Below are 22,496 nucleotides of genomic sequence, written 5' to 3' on the forward strand. Positions count from 1 at the left end.
AGGGCGTTCTCTGAGCAAGAGCTTTATGCATTTCTCCAACGCTTATCAGGGCTACAGACTGTATCTCGAATCTGCCCTGCCACAGAATTGTGGCTGGGTCTCTGTTCATGACTGTCCTGGAAAGTAGACCTGACTCATTGAACAAATGGACATGCAAGCAAATGAGCAAGGAAAGGAGCAATTGAAAACATATCTGAATAAACCAGAGGGCTGAATTTTTACAACGTTTCTGCTATCCAGTTCTACAAGCTCTCTCGCTCAATTTTCTAGCTTATGCTTCACCAACAAGAGAATGTGGAATGCTTACTACCTAAGCTGCATGGAACAGTTTGCACTTGGAAAATGACCAGCGTGGGACTGGAAAGACAGAACCCAAGGGTAGATCAAGTCACCACAGAAATGTTTTATTAATCAAATATATTTACATTTCTTCATCAGGTATTCTTAAATGTGTGCCTGCTTTTCATTAGACACAATGTAATCCTGGTAGATTCTATCACAAGAATACAGCTGCATGCATGATCTCATTGGTCCTTTGCAATTTTTTAAAGACGTGAGTTTAGTAAAGTTTAAAAATGTAAGCAAATTGTTTACCATTCTAATTGCCAGACAACTATCATTCTTGCCGTATTAGTGGCCCTCACAGCAAACTGTCCACATGCTGCTCACCACCCACAGAAAGCTTCTCAGCATTCCCTTGACTGACTTGTTTAAACTTTCCAAACCTCAAAAAGCAAAGCTAAAATTGAGCACTAACCCTAATCATTTTATTTATTGGGAAATTAGAGAGAGCCATATTTCTATTTTAATGGGAAACATTTACAGTAAATTTTAAATAAGCATATTAAGGAAATTTATATATATGTATTTTTTTACTGACAGCATCTAAATATCACATTTCTATTAGCATACTGCAAAGCTGGATATTTTCCTCTTGATACACCAAAATAAATTAACTTGGGGACACCAGGTTTCCAGATGATTTTGCTGATTTATGACAAATTTTCCCTTAAGCTCCGAGTCACCAATTTTGGCCTTAGCGTTTGTACCAGGGGAAGCCTCTTTCATAAAGTACTGTGAGCTTCTCAGGAGAATTTTGCCTCTGTTTTTGCCATTTCATTTTCTCCAAGTTGGGATAAACTTGAGTATGTGCACTAGTGTTCAGAGAAAGAGAGTCTATATGGGTTGATTCTGTTCACATTAGAAAATGCTCAAATGCAGATCAAGAGGGCCTGTGAGTTGGTGGACTTTTGCTCTAAAATGGTTATTCTCTCTGACATGGTGATCACCTGCTGTGACAGAACTCTTTAAACACACCAAAAAGAGTTCTGCTGTAGAAATATATCTACAATTTGTTGAAGTTTATATCAAGATTGTTTTCAGGCAAGCGTGATGTGCCAAACTTAGGGGAGAAAGACAGCAACAGGGATTTTTTCAAGGCAGGAAACAGGAAATACCAGCTAGGAGCCTGCCACGTTTGACTGTCAGGGAAAACATTCATTGGTTTGACAAACAAATGTGCCTGTTAGAATCCGTATCTGTAGGAAAGCAGCGTATGTTGTGGTTTCAATATCATGGTGAATGATTGCCTTGCAATAAGATCAGTTCATGAAGAAATTTTGTTAACTTACTTTTTAAACAACTCTCATAGTTTCATCTAGATTATGCGGAGAGCTTGAACTGTTTTCTAGAATACCTCATACATGTAACTACATTATCCATGCCTTTGACAAATGAAACCTATAATGACTCCAGTCTTTCTACCTCACTGCTTTAAACCAACAGGCAAACCACATAAGCCCATATTCTTAATGGACACAACTGCATAATTACTCCATTGATGCCTGAAAAGTAACTCACTTAGCATTCAGACAGAACAAAGACAGAAACGAGATTTCACATAGCCCCATTCAGGATGTGTTTGCACTTGTCAATAGTGTTCAAGCCTGGCTCTTTTCTTTTGGCCACTATCCAACATAACCTGCCTTTCTGCCTGCTGCCATTTGTCCTAATGTGTAGTGCACACTTGAGAGGATTCTTTTTGCTTTCAATGTGGAATTTTAGTTGCATATTTAGAAAAACTAAAATGAAAAATGATGCCTTCCAACAGTAGGATCTTTGAAATCCTGCTGTCCAGCAGCACAGATTTGAAGATTACAAGATCAGTAACTATAACTATGTATATTTTCAGAGTACTTTAGCATCATCTTAACAAACATATTTTATAAATAAATTATACGTATGTTTGTTAATTAAGGAGCTCTTGTTCTCAAAATGAAGCTTTACATAGAGAAGTATTTTGATTCCTTTTTAAAAAAAATACCTTCATGTGGGTTTGGAGGGAACAAAAACTAAACAAGCTACCCTGATAAGATTGTTAAGTATATATGAGAGGGGGATAATGATAGAATCTTCTCTATAAAGTTATCAAGGATTATATTAGATAATCCGCATCAAGTAGTTAGAACAGCCCTTGACAGTAACTGCACAACTAAAATCTCTATCATTATTATTCCCCATCAACATCTGAGGAGCCCTGGTGGTGCAGTGATTAAGAGCTCCGCTGCTAACCAAAAGGTCGGCAGTTTGAATGCACCAGCTGCTCCTTGGAAACCCTATGGGGCAGTCCTAGTCTGTCCTATAGGGTTGCTATGAGTGGGAGTCGACTCAACAGCAATGGGCTTGGTTTGTTTGTTATCAACATCTGAGGGAGTAAGCACAGCTCAGAGTTTTCTTATTTTTTCTTTAAAATTTACTCAGTGGGTTCTTTTCTAATTCCAAATACAGTGGTGGCATCTCAACATACAATATAGGGAAGAAAATTCAATAGTTTTATGTCTTTGACCTGTTTTCTGACATATTTTTGTTTTTTACTATTTTGCACATTGATCTGACATGCATTACTTAAAAGAAGAAACTAAATAAATATTTTAAATGTTAAACACAACCATGGATTACAGGCAAAACATTTGGGGAAAGGTTTTCACAGATAATACAATGTTCTTTTCACTTTGGGGATCTCCAACAAGGTATACCTGACAGCTAATCTTTGGGTTTGTAGCATTTAATCTTGAGGAGGGCTGGAATATGTGGAATATCTTCCCAGGACTCTGTATTGTTAATTTTGTGGTAATTCAGATAGGTGTTAGTGATGGGAAAGCTGTAATGATGATATTTCTACTATGAAAGCATTTATGTGAACAACTCTAATAACCAATTACTATGACATAGAGAGTGTGACAGTGAGATTAAAAAACTAAATTTAGAGTTGGAGCCAACATGGCACCCTAGACAGAGGCACCATGCCTTCCCTCTGCAGCAAAAAACTGAAAAATGAAGTAAAACAGATACAAATGTCAATACTGGAACCCTAAGCATCAAATGAAAGGGTAAAGAACTAGATTAAACACCAAATGGAAGAAGAAACTGAAGGAAAACAGAGAACAAGGAGCGATATGGAGTGGAGGTCCCTGCCAAATAACTCAGCACAGCATCATCGTCTTGGAACACAGCCAGCAATGATCCCAGACAAGGAGTACGGAAAGGCAACTTCACAGAGCACCTAACTGAAGACAGAACACCCAGTAACCTGCGAAATACTCTTTCCTACAACTCACTCTTCTGCCCTATCTGCCACTTCTGCCCTTTCCCAATGGCCACGCCATGCCACTCAGCAAGGGAGCCACCAGCACTGCCACCCAGGTCTGTCCCACTCCTACCAGCCAGCTTCGACTGCATCATTTTTCCCCCTTTCTTCTTTTTCTTTCTCCTTCTCACCTAGCCCTGTACACCACCTCTACCTCTTTGTGTTAGACCATGCCATGCCACTCAGCTAGAGAGCCAACCCAGGTTGGCCCTGCCTCCACCTACCAGCTCCCACCTTACCATTTTTTTCCCCCCTTTCTTCCTTTTCTTTCTCCTTCCCACCTAGCCCTATACACCACCTCTCCTCCTTCCCACCAGGCCATGCTGCATCACTGCAACTAGAGAGCCCCCAGTTCACCACTACCCCAGGTCTGCCCCACTCCCAACCATGGACCCTACCACACTATTTTTTTCTTTTCTTTCTCCCTCCCACCTAGCCCAGTACATCACCTCCCCTCCCTTCCCACCAGTACCCAGGTTCACCCTGCCCCACTGCCAGCCCAACTGCAGTCATTTTCTTTCTTTCTCTCTTTTATTCTTTTCTCTTTCTTCCTTTTCTTTCTCCTGCCCACCTAGCCCTGTACATCACCTTCCCCACCTTCCTGCCGACCTCTGCTGCACTGCCATGACTAGAGAGCCACCGGCCTGCCACCGCACCCCCAACCCACCAGCTCCCACCACATCATCATTTTTTAAATTTCTTCTTTTCCCTTCCCAACCAGCCCCATAAGCCACATTCCCTCCCTTCCTTCTGGACCTGGATCTGCCCCACCCTCACTTGCTGGCCCCCACAGTGCCACCATTTTTTTTTTTTAACTTTTCCTTCCTTTTTTAGTTTTCTATCTCCCTCCCACCTAGCCCCACAGACCACCTCCCCTCCCTCCCTTCCTGCCCCTGTTACACTGCCTTGGATAGAGTGCCACTAGTTCACCAGGCCACCATTGCCCTGGATCCAACCCATCCCCATCTGCAGGCCTCCACTGTACCATTTATTTTTTTTTTCTTTCCTTTTTTTCTACCTCCCAACTAGCCCCACACACCATCTCCCCCCACTTCTTGCCAGCCCTCAGGTCTACCCTGTACCCTACCTGTCAGCTCCTTTTTTTTTTCTTTTTTCCCTTCTTTCTCTATTCTTTATCCCCCCTCCCCCAGCACCATATGCCACTCCCCCTTCCTACCAGCCCCTGTTGCACTGCTTTGACTACAGCTTCCCTGGTGCTCATGGCCACCTCTGCACCGGGCCCGTACTGCCCTTCACGTCCTGCTACTCGGCCAGCTGCTGAATGGTGGGAAGCAAGCCCACACCATTTCCCATCTGACACCCCAAAGACTCGGCAAGGAAACTACTAGAACTGACAGAAAGATTCAGCAGAGTGGCAGGATACAAGATACAAAAATCAGTTGGATTCTTATACATAAAGAGAAGTTTGAAAAGGAAATAAGGAAAACAATACCATTTATAACAGCACCTAAAAAGATAATATAAAAAGGTATAAATCTAAGCAGGGACATAAAGCAACTATACAAAGAAAACTACAAAACACTATTGCAAGAAACCAAAAGAGACCTACATAAATGGAAAAACATACCAGGCTCACGGATAGGAAAACTCAACATTGTGAAAATGTGGATTCTACCCAAAGAGATCTAGAGATATAAGGCAATCTCAATACAAATACCAACAGCATCCTTTAACAAGATGGAAAAACTAATTACCAACTTTATGGGGGAAAGGGAAGAGGCCTTGGATAAGCAAAGCATTACTGAAGAAAAAGAACAAAGTAGGAGACCTCACACTACCTGATCACAGAACCTAGTATCCAGCCACGGTAGTCAAAACAGTCTGGTACCAGTACAACGACAAACACATAGACCAATACAACAGAATTGAGATCCGAGACATAAATCCATTCACCTACGGTCACCTGATATTTGACAAAGGACGAAAGTCCATTAAATGGGGAAAAGACAGTCCTTTTAACAAATTTTTTTTTTTTTTTTTTTTTAACAAATGGTGCTGGGGAAACTGGATGTCCATCTATAAAAAAATGAAACAGGACCAATACCTCATATACCATACACAAAGACCTAAATGTAAAACCTAAAACGATAAAAATCATGGACGAAAAAACAGGGACAACAGGAGGGGCCCTAGTACATGGCATAAATAGAATACAAACCATAATTATTGATGCACAAACACCTGAAGAGAAACCAGATAATTGGAAGCTTCTAAAAATTTAAACACTTACATTTATCAAAAGACTTCATCAAAGGAGTAAAAAGAAAAACTACAGGGTGAGAAAAAATTTCTGGCTATGACATATCCAACAAGTGTGTAATCCTAAAATCTATAGAATACTTCAACACTTCAATAAGAAAAAGACAAATAATCCAGTTAAAAAATAGGCAAAGAATATGAACAGACACTTCACCAAAGAAGACATTTAGGTGGCTAACAGACACGTGAGTAAACGCTCACAATCATTAGCCATTAGAGAAATGCAAATCAAAGTTACAGTGAGATACTATCTCACCCCAATATTACTGGCACTAATAAAAAAAAAATGCTAGAGAGGTTGCAGGGAGATGGAACCCTTATGCACTGCTGGTGGGAATGTAAAACGGTATAACCATTATGGAAAACTATATCAAACCAAACTAGACCCCTTGTGGCTGAGTTGATTCAGACTCATAGCGACTGTATAGAAGAGAGTGGAACGGCTCCACAGGATTTTCAAGGAGAAGCTGGTGGATTTGAACTGCTGACCTTTTGGTTAGCAACCAAGCTCTTCACCACTGCACCACCAGGGCTCCAGAAAACGATATGGCATCTTCTTAAAAATCTGGGAACAGAAGTATCATATGATCCAGCAATCCCACTGCTAGGAATATATTCTAGGGAAGTTACAGCTGTCACAGGAATAGACATATGCACATTGCAGCATTATTCACAATAGCAAAAAGATAGAAACAACCTAAGTGCCCATCAACGGATGAATGGATAAACAAACTATGGTGCATACACAAAATGGAATCATGGTGAATTCAAGAAACATCTCAGAACATGGATGAATCTAGAGGGCATTATGCTGAGTGAAATAAGTCAATCTCAAAAGGACAAATATTATATGAGACCACTATTATCAAAACCCAAGAATAGGTTTACACACAGGAAAAAAAAATCTTTGATAGTTACGAGGGATGGGAGCAATAGGAAGGGGAATTCACTAACTAGATAGTAGACAAGTGTTAACTTTGGTGAAGTGAAAGACAACACATGATACAGGTGAAGTCAGCACAACTTGAGTAAGGCAAAGACACAGAAGCTTCCTAAAAAAACAAACCCAAACCTGTTGCCATCAAATCAATTCCAACTCATAGCAACTCTATAGGACAGAGTAGAACTGCCCCATAGGGTTTCCAAGGAGTGCCTAATGGATTCGAACTGCCAACCTTTTGGTTAGCAGCCATAGTACTTAACCACTATGCCACCAGGGTTTCCAGAAGTTTCCTAGACACACCCAAATACCTTGAGGCACCCAGTTATTAGGGCTGAGGGCTGACCATGGTCTCCGGGGATATCTAGGTCAACTGGCATAACAAAGTTCATCAAGAAATTGTTCTACATCCTACTTCGGTTAGCAGCCTCTGGGGTCTTAAAAGCTGTCCAATGGCTATCTAAAATATATCTATTGGTCCTATTACATTCGGAGCAAAGGAGGAAGAAAACCAAAGACACAAGGAAAATATTAGGCCGAAGGACTAATGGACCGTATGAACCACAGCCTCCACCAGCCTCAGCCCAGAAAAACCAGACGGTGTCTGGCAACCTCCACTGACCACTCTGCTAAGGATCACAATACAGGGTTTCAGACAGAGCAGAAGAAAAATGTAGGCCAAGATTCAAATTCACCAAAAAAGATCAGACTTACTGGTCTGACAGAGACTGGAGGAACCCTGAGACTATGTCCCCCAGAACACCCTGCTAACTCAGAGCTGAAGCCACTTTCAAAGTCTACTTTTCAGGCAAAGATTAGACAGGCCTATAAAACAAGGAATAACAAATGTGAGGAACGTGCTCCTTGGTTCAACCAAGTATAAGAGACCAAATGGGCAACCCCTGCCCAAAAGCAAAGATAAGAAGGCAGGAAGGGACAGGAAAACTGGAACAATCAACACAGAGTACCTCGGGTGGAAAGGGAAAGGGGGAGAATGCTGACACATTATGGGGATTGCAACCAATGTCACAAAACAATTTGTGTATAAATTTTTGAATGAGAAATGAATTTGTACTGTAAAATTTCACCTAAAGCACAGTAAACTTAAAGAAAATAAATCAAGGAATGGGGGGAAAAATTTAAGCAAACAACTTCCATTTTTAAACCACTGATGAATATCCGCTCTGACAGTTCTCTTTGAAGCACCTGAGTACAATTAGGTCTGCTCTCTAGAAGACCATTTAGAAATCCCGCCTCAGAGCACCATGGCCACACCCTGGGGACAGGATCTGCAATGCCAAGGGTTGTCACTAAAGAGGCACCTCCGTCTCATGCAAGGTCCGCAAAGTTCCTTCCCTGAGCAAATCCAGTCCTGTCCCCATTTGTTGCCTTATCACTGGAATAAGGTCATAAAAGCCCTAAGACTCTGGCCCCAGTCTTGATCTCTTGATATTGTTGCTAAGAACCAATAGCCTGGTGGGTCAACCCAAGACAATCGAGTTGTGCATCTTAATTTGTTTTGAAATACACTTTTCGGTCCCTGAGTTTACATCTCACTCATTCTCCCAGTTGCAGCAATCTCTGAAATTTCACTGAGATGGTGGTCTAAAGGACTAAAACATGCATGTTATTAGCACATCACTTAAAATAAAAAAACTGTTGCCATTGAGTCAATTCTGACTCATAGGGAACCCATAGGATAGAATAGAACTGCCCCATAAGGTTTCCAAGGAGTGGCTGGTAGATTCGAACTGCAGACCTTTGGTTAGCAGCCGAGCTCTTAATTACTGCACGTCTCTAGTAGTTACCCAAATAATGCTGATTATGGTGAACATCTGAGATGGGATATTTATAGAAAACAAGAGTACAAAAATATTTGTTGAATAAATGAATGAAGCAATCAACCAACCGATTGAAAAATCCGATGAGCTGGTAAATGTTTGTAAAGCTTTGTAAATATGGACTAGAGTTAAGTTTTTCCAGAATAATCCAATAAATCATAAGCCCTGTGAGAGCAGAAGTGGTATTATAATCTTCTATTATACAGTTTCTGGCACAAGGCTAACACTTGAATGGACATTCAGTAAACATCTACTAATTGAATCAAATTATATAAATGATACAGGACTAAGTTTTGCAGTTTTAATTACCCTCACAATAACTATAAAAGCACACCTCCCTCCAAGGAAACAAACTTTAGAGTAAAGACAATTAACATGAAAAGTTTATCTTAAAATATTTCATGCACTTTCCCTGGGGAGAACATTCACTTTTGCCTTAGGCTACTAAAATTTTTCTAGAAATATAATGTTCTGCAGCACAACCCCTCATTCTCCTTAACTTTGCCTGGCATTACCTTTGGCTTAGACTCTTAGACAAGTGAGCTTATGCTAGGATGGTAAGTCTTATTCTGAATATACATAGAAGAGATATAGACATATATTATTCTATTCCCACTGAAAGAAAAGGGCAAAGAGGAATTGCTCTGGGTGCCAAACACCGATTCAGTTGATAGTCTCTCTCTCAGTTTAGATATCCTCTTTCCTCACTGATTCAGAGCTTTTGTTCTCTTTACAGTATTATCAATTAGGAAGTTGCTAATAAGGAAAACTTGCACATCTTTATTATCCATAGTTTCTGCCACCCATTTGCTGTTTCCCAAGAGATTATCTGTCAGTTTTAAGTACAAACGGCCAAAGCAATTGTTGGGAGGTTTCAGGTGGAGCCCCCCCGCCCCCGCACATACTTCAATTAAAAGCATTTGGGACCCAAATGATCTCAGTAGCTTCGGGGCTTCAAGCCAATTTGCAGATGTAGGCCCATAGTGGAGCCCCTGGGTGGTGCTAAGGGTTAAGCACTCGGCTACTGACCAAAAGGCTGGTGGTTCAAGTCCACCCAGAGGCAACGCAGAAAAAATACCTGGTGATCTACTTTGAAAAGATCACGGTCATTGAAAACCTTATGGAACACAAGTCTACTCTGACAAATAGGGGGGTCACCATGAGTCAGAATCGACTCAATGGCAACTGATTTTTTTAGGCCTGTTGTATGGACTGACAGCTAAGGCTGGATTATTTGAAGCTTGCAATGTCTTAGTATGTGAAAATTGTGAATGTCCCCAAATGCCTCAAAAATTACAGTATCCGATTTTGGATTTGTTAAGCAAAAAATATTTTCTTACCCAATTTGGTGGAAAATACATGCCAAAAATTTCTCTTTAACAGTAGAGGAGAAAAACAGGCTTAATGGGAGTAGAATGCTAGAACAATCTTTTGGTGCAGAGGTTACTGCTACATTCAGTGAGTGTTTGGGATCAGCTAGCAAAGCCATCTGAATGGCAGAGATCATTGTTGTGAAAACAATTCCCTTGCCAGATACCAAGGGAGGAGTGAATCTCATGTGGAACCCCAGAGGATTCAGTGGGTTACAATGTACTCAATTGTGAAATGAGGCAAATGGCTGAACTGATTTTTCTCACTGGAAAATATTAGAAACATACAGGTGAGTGCCTTATATCATTTTCAAGAAATACAAAGGTTTCAGCTTGCTGTCAGCGTAGTCAATCTGTCATTCTCTTGTAGGTTTGGGGTTAATATGACTACATATTCTTTCTACCCTTCCCAACAACAGACATTTGTTGGCAAAAGTCTCCATCACCTAGGGCAGGGAACTGTAAAATTGGAACACATTAATACTTACCAGAGAGAATACATTCAACCAGCAACAGTTACATAGAGACATAGTTTGCTTACTTACTTCCATGACATTGAGCCAATAAGAACTGAGGGAAAATTCTAGGTGAATGACTTGAGATTGGGCAACAGAGGTCAAAATTGTCAAACTCCTCTTTGGTGGCCCACAACCCTAGAGATTATTCATATATATTCATATATAATTATTCATACATAACCACAAGTAGAATTAGGGAAAACCAAAGAAACCCAAACAATTGCCATCAAGTAGATCCCAACTCATAGCGACCCTATAGGATTCAGTAGAACTGCCCCACAGGGTTTCCAAGGCTGTACTCTTTACAGGAGCAGATGGGCCAAGTCTTTTCATTCCCGGAGCGGCTAGTGGGTTTGAACTGCTGACCTTAGAGTTAGCAGCCGAGTGCTCAGCCACTTCAACACCAGAGTTCCTACAATTAGTGAGGCCCTGTTTTACTCTATTCTAAATGGAATGGCAGTTGGGGGCTAAAGGATGGAGAAGCAAAATTAAAAGGAAAGAAGACTTTCTGAAAACGAAATAGATGATGATAGATTAAACTGAAATCATGCAGTATTGTTGCCTTTCAGTAGTGGCTTGATCTATGTGTCTGAAAATCTCATTGAGGGAAGACAGTGAGAGAGCTAAATGACTGGGAGTTCTTTAAAAGGCTGTGTCCTGCTGTCGGGTGACCAGGAACTCTACATAAATAGCTGTTGAACATTCTAGAGAAAACTATTTGGTTTTATCTGAACTGGCCATCAAGATAGACTCAGTCTCTGAGATGCTGCTCCAAGCTAATGGACCAAGAGTTCCAAGAATGGTTACTCTTTTGTGATATTATTTAATTTCATGGAATGTGACCCAATTCTATTGAGCACCACTGTGAAACCACCATAAGGCTAGCTGAATTTAAACTCACTTTTCTAGCACTCGGAAACCCTGGTGGCATAGTGGTTAAGAGCTACGGCTGCTAACCAAAAGGTCGGCAGTTCGAATCCACCAGGCGCTCCTTAGAAACCCTATGGGGCAGTTCTGCTCTGTCCTATAGGGTTGCTATGAGTCGGAATTGACTTGACGGCACTGGGTTTGGCTTTTTTTTTTTTGGTTTTTCCACCACTCAAAGAACAGTGAGATTGTGTACATAATTCTTTCTCTTCCAATTGATAAATCTTGAGGGAAGAATACTACCAATGGCTGAAGGAGATGACAAGGTAATTCCTGGGCAGTCTGTTCTCACCACAACCCTCCCCGCGGTTCCTCCACTTAGCGTCCCCTCGTCTGGCCTATCTTCTGCAGAAGTGCTCTTCCCACCCTCAGGACCAAGTAAACAGGCCTCCTGGGCTTCCCCTGTACAAGGGAGAAAGCTGAAACTGCCTACAAGAGCCTTAACAACTGGGCTTGGCACTTAAATATCCAACCACTTTCAAAACACCAACAAAAAAAAGTACATGAAGCCTAATACCTTATATTCAGCTTCATACCAAAGAACTTTATTTTCTTTTTTTTTTAAGCTAAAATGTTATGGAAAACAAAATTTTCTCAACTATCTGCTGCTTCGGAACAATATACTGTATTATGAAGCTCTGTACATAATAATTTTAATGTTTTCAAAATCATGACAGGACAAAGAATGTCCCCCATTTTTTTCCCCCTTGAATTTTGAAATTTAAACCATTCTCTTCCTTTTCCAGGTGCTCCTGATCAGGCCGCTGGATGAAAGAAGCCGCGTGAAAAGTGTATGAAAAGTGAGCGTGGAGAAAACAAACAGAATGCCTTCTGGGCTGAAGATGGCACTGACTTAGTGAAGGCTCGCGCTTCTGCTTCCACGGTCCCCTCTGGGCCTCAGGCAAGGCCAAACCAAAACAGCAGGAAGAAGGGCTGTACAACGGGTCCCCTTGAATCATGCTACTAAAAAAAGGTGCAACGAGAAACAAGTCCCTGTGCATTCTTAGTCACAACTGCGGGCAGAGGAACCCACATGATTCCTCCCTTTGGTATTAAATAACAGTTTAAAAAAGCTTTTAGAAACAAAGCAAATACATGGTGGGACTGGAAATGTTAGCCATCCCGGGTCAGTTGTCCACTGAAAGAAGTCTCATCCCTAGTCATAAATAAATAATCTCCTTCCTGGTCTGACTTCCATGCCAGGATCAATATCTCTTAACATCTTATTTTATTACTGCTTTTGGTTTTCTGGGACTGATTGAAAGTTGCTCAGAGGAAATCTTTGGTTTTGCTTAAGTGTCCGTGACATTTAATCATGACTCTCCTTGCAGTTTAATTCCAACCAGTCAATCAGTTAATCCACTTCGATTGATTCTGGGCTCTCAGTTATTGGCTTGCACTCATTGGGCATCCGCTGGTGTCGGCTCAGCTGGGTGGCCTGCGTGAAGCTCCTCTCACACCTCTCGCACCTGGTGGAGGCAAGAGAGAAAATTGAGACCAGGGAGCGGGGCCTGCAGGGTGATGGGCTTCCTCTCATCCTGCCTAATCAGAACAGACACTCCAAAGTGGCTTCAGATTTTACCAGCTCAAGAGGTTTAATTGGTGGCTCCTTCCAAGGCCTGGATGCCTGTGATGGGACAAAGCCCATCTGATGCTGAACAGAGGGATCTGTCAATAGGCAGGGGGAAGGTGATTTCTCCAGAGAGCCTTGTCCTGCTGCAGCTCTGATCACTGTCAGTTCAAATAGATAAAGAACAAAAAGAGATTTTTAGGAGTGAGCCATCAAAGCAGCAGCTTGTCTGCAGTTTTCTGCTCCGTAACCCCAAAGAGAAATTGATGACAAATAGAATTTCACCTGCTGCTAATTTAGAACCGGGAATTGTACTCCTTTGGCACAGCAGCCAAAGAGCGATCATCTCTGAATTTGGACAGTAGAGGAAGCAGGACATTAGTTTGCAGTGACTATCGTAGGGTGGGGGGAGGAGGGTGACTTGGGTGGCTACTTTTTGGTAAAAGCTAGTTAGAGTATCACAGCCCAACCGTGTTTAGGGTGAAAACAGTGCTGGGGTGAGAGGGAGCTCAGGAACCAGAGATCAGTGGATGTTTGCATAGGCCAAGATGTTCATCTCTCCAGAAAGTACAGTACAAGTAATGTTTATGTGGTCCAATGTGTCTGATGAGGAGAAAACTAGTTTCACCACTTCTAGAATATCTCTTCTTAACTTAAAACTAAGCAAAACAAAAAACTGTAATCTAGAGACTCTGGGTCTATCTCCTGTGTCCATATCTCCCACACAACACACACTTACTAGTCTGATGGCTGCACAATCTACCAAAACAAACAAACAAGACCTAGTGGTGGCCTCTAGTTTTTCTACTGTTGTTCCTGGCTGGTCGCCTGTTTTGTATGTATACACAGAGATGAACTGTCACAGGAAGCTAAGGGCAGACAGTGACCCCCGTCACCACCCTGCACATATGGGCTGATGAGAGCACTGGCTGAGCGCTTTTCAGGGCACAAGGGCCACCTCAGCCATCCCATAATGTCCCCTCCTCAAATCTTTGAAGAAAAAGCTATTCAGGAGGAACTGCAGACAACCGTCTCTCTCTTAATAAAACGACCTCTGCTTTTCTGGTCCCCACACTGTTCAGGCTCTGGCAAAAGCCACCATGTGCCCCTTGCCCGACTGAAAGCCATAAACAAGGAAGCCACAGGCCCCCTTATCCAGGGCATGTTCCTTCTCTTCCTCCTCCTTACTGAATTATAGAAGGTGCCTCACCACAGAAATAATTACTAAAAATATAAAACTTCCATGCACTTTGGAGACTTCTGCATATCTTTGGATGTTAGGTGGCTGGAACTTGATTCTGCACTTGGATTTCTCGGGTGTCTGTGCCCGCTAAGTATATCAGTGTGAAGAAGTTATGTTTCCTTAATTGTCTTTCAGGGAATATTTTCAGCAGCCTGTTCCACTGTTAAAAACTGCACTGTGATCTTGACAAATGTATAATGTCAGCTTTAATGTATCAGACCTATCAGCTCAATGAAAATAACTCAGAAGTATCGATCACCTAATGATTTCTGGTGTATTCATTAACGTCCGTGGGCTGCTCATCCCCTCTCCAGAGCTCCTGAAGTGCCGATGACACGTTAGCGAATTGCTGATTGTTTATTAGAAAATTGATTAGTTGCTGGATTAGTGTGTCAAAATATACTACCTTTCACTGCTTGACAAACTTTCAAATTATTATATTCCTTTTTTGCTTTTTTTTTAAGCTCTAGAATCAATTTCAAAGAAAGTAGAATAACGAGCAATTACGAGGAATGACAATTTATCTAGGTCATGATTTTACCCTTCTAATCCTGTGTACTGGAAACCCTGGTGGTGTAGTGGTTAAGAGGTACAGCTGCTAACCAAAGCTTGGCAGTTCAAATGTACCAGGCTCTCCTTGGAAACTCTACAGGGCAGTTCTACTCTGTCCTGTAGGATCACTACGAGTCCGGATTGACTGGACGCGACGGGTTTGTTTTTTGCTTTTTATTTTTTAATCCTGTGTATTAGAATATAAAGAGTCCATACACAGGAAGTTTAGTGCCTCATATGAGGTAAATACCTAACTATATGTTGTATTTAAAGGTTCAGATTAAATGGAGATATTAAAATGAGAGTTAAATTTTTCTCAAGTGTTTAAATGCCTCACATAATATTTATAGGCATGGAACAATTTCTTGTAGTATTCAGGGAACTTACTAAGTCTAGCTTACAAGGTGTGCAAGACCATTGCTGAAAAATTATCTTTAGCACCATCTGCTCACCTAGGGTGAGTAAAAATACATGCAGATATGTAGAAAATCACCTTAGTTTAGGTTCCTTTCCCAGAAATTCCCCCCTTCTTGAGGAGAGTGGGCTACTAGAAATAATACCTATGTGGTTTGGAAATTACAAGAACACAAGCTGTATGTTTGAGGAAGCAAAGGGATCTAGGTACAAAAAAAGCCTTTCTTTTTTTTTTTTTTTAATGAGGGAAGGCCTTCATTTTTATGTTCATTGTTTTCAATTAAAAATAGAATTCCCTTCACAAAATATTTTCATAGTTTAACGAAACGCATCACAAGGACGGTCTCAACTAAAATATCTAGGTGCCAGAAGGTCAGGCCCCCATTCAGTTGGTTAACATTCAATTAACACTAAATTACAATTCCTAACAAGTGATTGGGTGTGGGCACGTCTAAGCCTGGATTCATTTGGAGTAATGGAATAAGACAAGGAGCCCTGGTGGCTCAATGGTTAAATGCTTGGCTGCTAACTGAAAGTTTGGTGGTTTGAACCCACCCAACAGCTCCTTAGCAGAAAAGACCTGGTTATCTGCTCCCATAAAGATTACTGCCTAGAGAACCCTATGAGGTAGTTTTACTCTGTTACATGGGGTTGCTGTGAGTCCAAACTGACTCGACGGAACCCTTCAACAACATCAACAACAACAATGCAAAAAGAAGGAAAGAAAGACGTGGGTAATGAGCTAGGACGAAGGAATGCTCTTGCACACAGATTATCTTCCCTATGTGTGTCTCTCTTTAGCATAAAGTGCTGATGTCAGAGCCTTGACAGAAACATCGCAGGAACACTGAAATGGAAAGTCTTTCAAATATTTCAGTAAAGAGAAAGCTTCCAACTGTCTTCCACTCTAAGAGTCCTCATTAAACTTGATTTCCTTTTAGATTTGAGATCATTCTTTACTAAAGTGATGACTGATTGCATTATATACACAGGAAATTTAACGATCACCATCTAAGATTGACAGACAGAGGAGCAAAACCATGGAAAGGTCTGTTCCACAGAAAACATGCAATAAGCTTTCTGTGCCTTTACAAGTCACAAAGCACTCCTAGAATTGAACCCAATTGCACAGGGTTTCACATACAGGATGTGCTCAATGTACATTCACTGATTTGTTTTGATTTCGCCTAGATCTTATTCAAACATCAGCACTCCTTTGGAACTTCCTTTGATTTTTATACTGAGCCAAACTGTCTCTACCCAGAAAGTGAGGGAGAAACATAGTGATGAATATCTCCACCTGTTTCTAATAAAGATGCAGAGAAGAGCGTTTCCTAAGAAAAGTCCTGGCTTGCTCTTACAGCTTCCCTGGATCAGAAGCCAGGCTTCAAGCAGCTCATACAGACCCTCCCAGGCAGGGCAGAGCAGCCTACTAAGATCTTGAGGGATTATTTTTAATGACAGAAGAAGAAAGGAGTCCTCGCAGTAAAGACTTTTTAGACAGGCAACCTCCTCTTTTCCTTCTTTCTTCCCTTCCTCTCTTTCTCCCTCCCTCCCTTTTGGCAATAAAGTGCTTGACAATTGCTATTAAAAGAAATGAGTTGTTTTTGCTCCTTGTTCTCCATGGCTTCTAGTTTTACAGCACAAACTGAAAGCCAAGACCTCTAATCTAATCCTTTGATGTTCAGTTTACCTATGTGCTCATTTACCTTAGAAATTCTATGTCTAATAGCCTAGGTTAGTTGCCAACAAGCCTGTGATCTGCATGTAGCTCCAAGGATGGAGGCTTTCAGTGGATTTCAGCCAATCAGATTGTGAGGCAAAGTCTAGAATGAAACTCTGATCTTTTAATGCCCAGTCTCCTCCAGCCTTCTTTGGTTTGCAACAATCTCACTCTCCCTTGAAAAACCACTTCTTAGGTAAAGATTTAGAAGTCAGAAAGGGCTTCCGCCTTCCCCTGGAGAACTCTGTGGAGGTCTCCTGGGCCCTGGATGGGTAGGATGATTTGGGGACTGAGCCATTTGGGGCATCTAGTTGGAAGCTGCCCAAGATGCACAGTTTAGGGTTGTGCATCTTTACAAGATTCTTTTCCTTTTTTGCAACATTGTTTAAGCCAATACCCATTAGTTGAAGTAGTAAAATTAACTGTTGTGGCAAAACACATTTTATTGACTAATCTGCAACAAAGGTTTTTTTCTTTTTTGAATGTTTGTTTTATAAGCTTGTAAAAGGATATCTTCATAATATTTACAAATGTCCATGGGATGGATATCCATGAGCTATGGTTGGAAGATTCCCAACACTCCCTTGGAGAGTTCAATCCTGAAAGACCTGGTTGTATACACTAAAGGATTTAATTTTCCATTTCCTAGAAGACATTTAAATCCTGTACTTTTAAAATAAGTATACACTCAGCTCTCCCCTGGGAATATGTATTTGATAAGTTAGAGAAAAAAACTTATAGCATGTGGCTATCTTGATACGAGCAGGAGCAGAAGGAATTAAAAGGTGTGTAGAGAATCGAATCCAACCAACCTGGTGTTTGCTTTGTTTTTTTCCCCAAGGAAATTGGGTTATGGTCACAAAAAATATTTTTGCAAAAAAAAAATCACGATCACTAAAGCCCTTCAAATATTAATCCGATGAATTAAAATTAAGTTAAGATGGCAACTCTATTGGAAACATGACAAAAACAGGATGTTAAAGGAAAAAAATTTGAATGGAGTCAATGAGGTTACACATAAGTAACACCTTAACATTAACAGAAATCTATTTCCCATTTTGACCCTGAAACCTCTTCAATTAATTACTAAAATCTATTTACACAGCAACAAGATAAAATCAATCTGTCTCCTGGCACCATATCCGTCTGGCTGCCCTCTGCAACAGAAGTGGCCAGGAGGATTCTCAGTTCTCCTGCAACTCTGCTTTTGAAAAGCTGTCTTGCTCAAAGGCATGGGAATGCACAATTCTTGTCTTTCACATCCAGAGCAGTGGAGAAGCCAGAATCTGTGACGCCCCCAGGAGTCAGGATGAGGCGATGACAAAGTTCACTGGGTAGGTTATGACACAAACTCCTGAGATAGGGAACTTCTAGGATTGTGCCAGCCCATCTGGCACCTTAGGGTGGATTAGAAAATAGCGCTTCCCTTGGGCTATTGCTTGAAACCCTGCTGGCCTAGTGGTTAAGAACTACCACTGCTAACCAAAAGGTTGGCAGTTCGAATCCACCAGTACTCCTTGTATCAGCAGTTCTACCCTATCCTACAGGGTCACCATGAGTTGGAATCGACTCAGTGGCACTGGGTTTGGCTTTTTTTTTGGAGAGGGGGCTATTGCCAGTTTGACCAGCCTGGTGCCGGCATGATTTAAGACCCCACTGTCCTCTCAGCCAGACACCCTTATGCATGAACAACCTGCATCGATGTATACAGACAGAAGTATCACTACTTTTATTATTAATTAAAACACAAGTTAAACCAAGATGGAAAACAGTTGAGAATGATGAATAAACCAAATAAAAACCAAACCCATTGCCATTGAGTCAATTCTGACTCATGGTGACCTCATGTGTTGCAGAGTAGAACTGTGCCCCATAGAATTTTCATGGCTATGAGTCTAGAATCAACTTGATGACTATGGGTTTGGTTTTTTGGGGTTTGGACCTTTTGGAGGAAGTAACTGCCAGGCCTTTTTTCTGAGGCACCTCTGAGTGGGTTTGAGCTGCCAACCTTTTGGTTAACAGTCCTGTAAATAGATACCATAAGAATGATGAATACCCAAAAATCAAAACCAAACCCATTGCCGTTGACGCGATTCCAACTCATAGGTATCTAAGTCTTCGGCAGGTTGAATGAAGATGACAATCTTTTATGAACTCTTCCATCTGCTGGAAGACAGATCAGGAACCAGACCAGCAGGACTCTCACTCAGAGTCTCCCACCCGGAGCTGAGCCCGACCTCTGGCTGAGCGCAACGACGAAGGCACACCACGGAACCAGGTCTGGGAGGGAATCTGGGTAATGAAGCTCTGGGAAGACTTTACGTCTGAGGCTGAACATGGGGATTATTTCCTGCCGCCCGACTCATTTTCTCTCTTGCTTGATCTTGGCCTACGGAAAGGTAAATAAGGCTGAACACCTATGCCCTTTTAATTTTCCTTCTTAAGCAGGGGAAGCCAGTATAGCAAATGAGTACAGGGAGATACAAGAGGTTTGAACAGAAAAGACTTCATCACACAGGCCGTAAAAACTGCTCTGAGACCACCGACCAGTTGTACATGCGGACTCACACGCCCGAGCCCTGTCACGTGCTGATTGGGCTGCCAGAAGTGCCTCTTTCCCTGTGCATGTCTGGTAAATTCCGACTCGTCCTTCAACAGGCATCTTAAACATCATCTCCCTCAGAAAGTATTGATTACTTTGTCTTTGTGCTAGCCTGAAACGTCATACATACATGCTTTATTGTCGTGCTTTCCACCCTATGGTATAATGCTTGTTTATTAATTGGGCCTCCCCAGAGACTATGAGGTCTTCAAAGAAGGGAGCTAAGTCTGATTCACCTTTGTATCCCTTGTGCCTAGCATGGTGACTAGTACAAGAGTTGGTGTGCAGTAAATATTTGCTGAATGAATGAACATATGAAGGAATGAATGAATGAAGACATGAACAGGTCATCTAGCATAACTCAGATTGACTTTTGTCATGACTGTGATATATCTAGAAACACACACTCTCTGTCAGGTGCCTTTACCTTGCCAAAGCCCTTGAAATTCAATACTATCGCTTCCCACATTTCCTGAATCTTCAAGGGCTTTGACATGTCCTGTGTCTATGTTTACTTTTTCACCAGCATGGTAATTCTGAGGTCCAAAGTGTAAACTGAAAAGTTACAAATAAACTGCTATAATAGATTCAAACTTCTGTCACACATAGGAAAGAAGAGGAAATAGTTCACCAGAATTCTGAAAGGTTCCAGCTCCCCGGGAGATGATTATCCATACATTCTTAAATTGTGGGCACTTTGCTGTTGGCCATGAGGCTTACTGATGGCTGTAAGAGCTCTGTGAGGCTCCTAACTCAAATTCTAGAAGTACAGATCCTCAGGAACTGGAAAGAACTTTAAAATTATTTACTCCTACCTCCTTATTTTACCGATGAGAAGACAGACCCAGAAAGACTGTCTCATGTACAAGGTTGCACAGCTCGAGCCCAGACCAGTGGATAGGCTTCCTGATTTCATTTTCCAAGTTTCAGTCACTAAACAAGTGAGTCCTTTTGCAGCCTGGACATTAAAAAAATAACCTTCGAAAAAGCCTTCTCCACCAGTTGGCTGGGCTGGGCAGCACTGTGCCGACAGCCCGTCCCTCCATTCTTCTGCTGGCTCTAGGGAAAGGCTAAGAGAGTCAGGAGGAAGAAAAGGCTAACTGCTACTTACTTGAAGGGCTTTTCTCCAGTGTGGGTTCGGATGTGGTTGTTGAGGGTGGTGGCCCCAGCAAAGGCGCGACCGCAGTAGCCGCACTTGAAAGGCCGGTCACTAGAGTGCGTGACCACGTGGTTCCTCAGTTCTGAAGGTTGGGAAAAGGACTGGGAGCAGTGACCACACTGGTAGGGTCTGAAACAAATAAAGATACTGCCTGGTCATTATTTTCTACGTTAGTCAATGGAATTGAGCACCATGAAGGAAGGGCCAAAATTCTGGGTGACATTTCCCAACTTTTTAAATGGAGCATAAAGCTTTGGGTGCTGGATTCCCATTGGTTTTCTTGTTGCCACTGGAACTAAATGCACAGGACTGCTGAGAGACATTAATTCCCAAACGAAGATTCCTGCCCAATATGAATCACACCATCTCAAGAAACTCTAATTTCTTGTTTTTATTACCCCCTAAAAATATTTTCGTTCTCATTGAAGTACAGGCTTGACTAAGAAGAATGTTAAAAGAGAAAATACGTAATTGTCTCTTATGCTTCCATGGCACTTTTAACTTTTCAAAGTGCTTTAAAATCATTTATCTAGTTTAATCTTTACAATCATCTGCTGGGACAGAAAAAGCAGTTATAATCTCCAAAAGTCAGTTCAGAAAACTGAGGAAAAACTCTCCTCACAGGAAATAAGGTCTTGATGCAAAGGTCACTCTTGGGTATTTGGACCATATTCTAAGCGCCAGGCAAACACCCAGGCAAGTAAGCAAGAGCATGTGTGCTTCAATAAATACTAAACTGCCTTGAGGTCTGTTGATAGCACAACTGCTGGCGTAGCACAGACGAACATAGATATACACCCAGATATGTCTCTTTGCAAAAGAAATCTGGTCTTGAAACACGCTCATAAATCCTGACTTCTACTTCTGAGTCCTCCCCACCCCCCACCTGCCCCATATTTACCCATTGGGTCTTTTTCCTGAACCTCAGCTCCCCAGTTTAATCTGGTAGCAAGAAATGATTTATAGCAGCACAGAAATGATGGTTGCAGAAGGAGGGCTCTGATGTAAAAGCAAATAGAAGGAAGTTGTGACAAATACCTGATAATTAGCAAGATTACCAGAGAACATTCTTTCTAGCTCACAAGAAGTAAATCAATTTTTGGTTTTCATAAAATAGATTAAAATTCTGTCTTCTCTACAGAAATTCTTTTGCTTACTTAAGAAGAATCTGGTGAGTGATATAAAACCTGGGAATTTTCCCAATTCAAAGCTATTTCATATCATTCCTTGACAGGGCTCTAGTTTGTTTATCAAAAATTTTTCTTAAGAAAATTATATAATCTTTTGTGAGGGATATTAACAGCACTCCCCAGGCCCTGGTGTGTGGCCCAGACCTCCAGGCTGCATTTAGAAAGCCAATGGCTAAAGCAGACTTAATTGTTCTACCTTTAACAAATGCATAAGCTCCCAAAGACCAGAAACCAAAATGAAGGGCTAGGGGAGGATGGTGACCATGCATATACAACAATTAAGTGCAAAATAAAGTGTACCCTCTCATTTGTCAAGTAAAGTGCTTAATTGTGGCTACTTGCCTCACTGAACACAAATACTATTATTTTACCAGGCTTCAGCACGCTGAACACTGATTGTAGAATTTTTTAGCTTGATTAATAGTCCAGGATTAGTCAATAACTCAATACTATACAATTTTAATTACTTACATTTAGAAATCTATCTAACTGCTCTCGAACAAGTTTCAGGGAAATATATA

General features: G+C 41.4%; 1 protein-coding gene across 1 annotated transcript in view; it reads right to left on the reverse strand.

Moving 5' to 3' along the window:
- Positions 1-11,458: 11,458 nt before the first annotated feature.
- The window catches only part of PRDM6 (PR/SET domain 6), a 114,229-nt gene continuing 103,191 nt past the window's right edge, over positions 11,459-22,496 (reverse strand). The window contains exons 6-7 of the mRNA XM_023548747.2: positions 20,738-20,914; positions 11,459-12,991 (exon numbers count right to left, since the gene is read on the reverse strand). Coding sequence (XP_023404515.2) covers positions 12,877-12,991; positions 20,738-20,914 — 292 coding nt within the window. The 3' untranslated portion in view covers positions 11,459-12,876. The remainder of the gene's footprint in view (positions 12,992-20,737; positions 20,915-22,496) is intronic.

Source organism: Loxodonta africana, chromosome 2, assembly GCF_030014295.1.
Source record: "Loxodonta africana isolate mLoxAfr1 chromosome 2, mLoxAfr1.hap2, whole genome shotgun sequence".
In the NCBI taxonomy this organism is placed as follows: domain Eukaryota; kingdom Metazoa; phylum Chordata; class Mammalia; order Proboscidea; family Elephantidae; genus Loxodonta; species Loxodonta africana.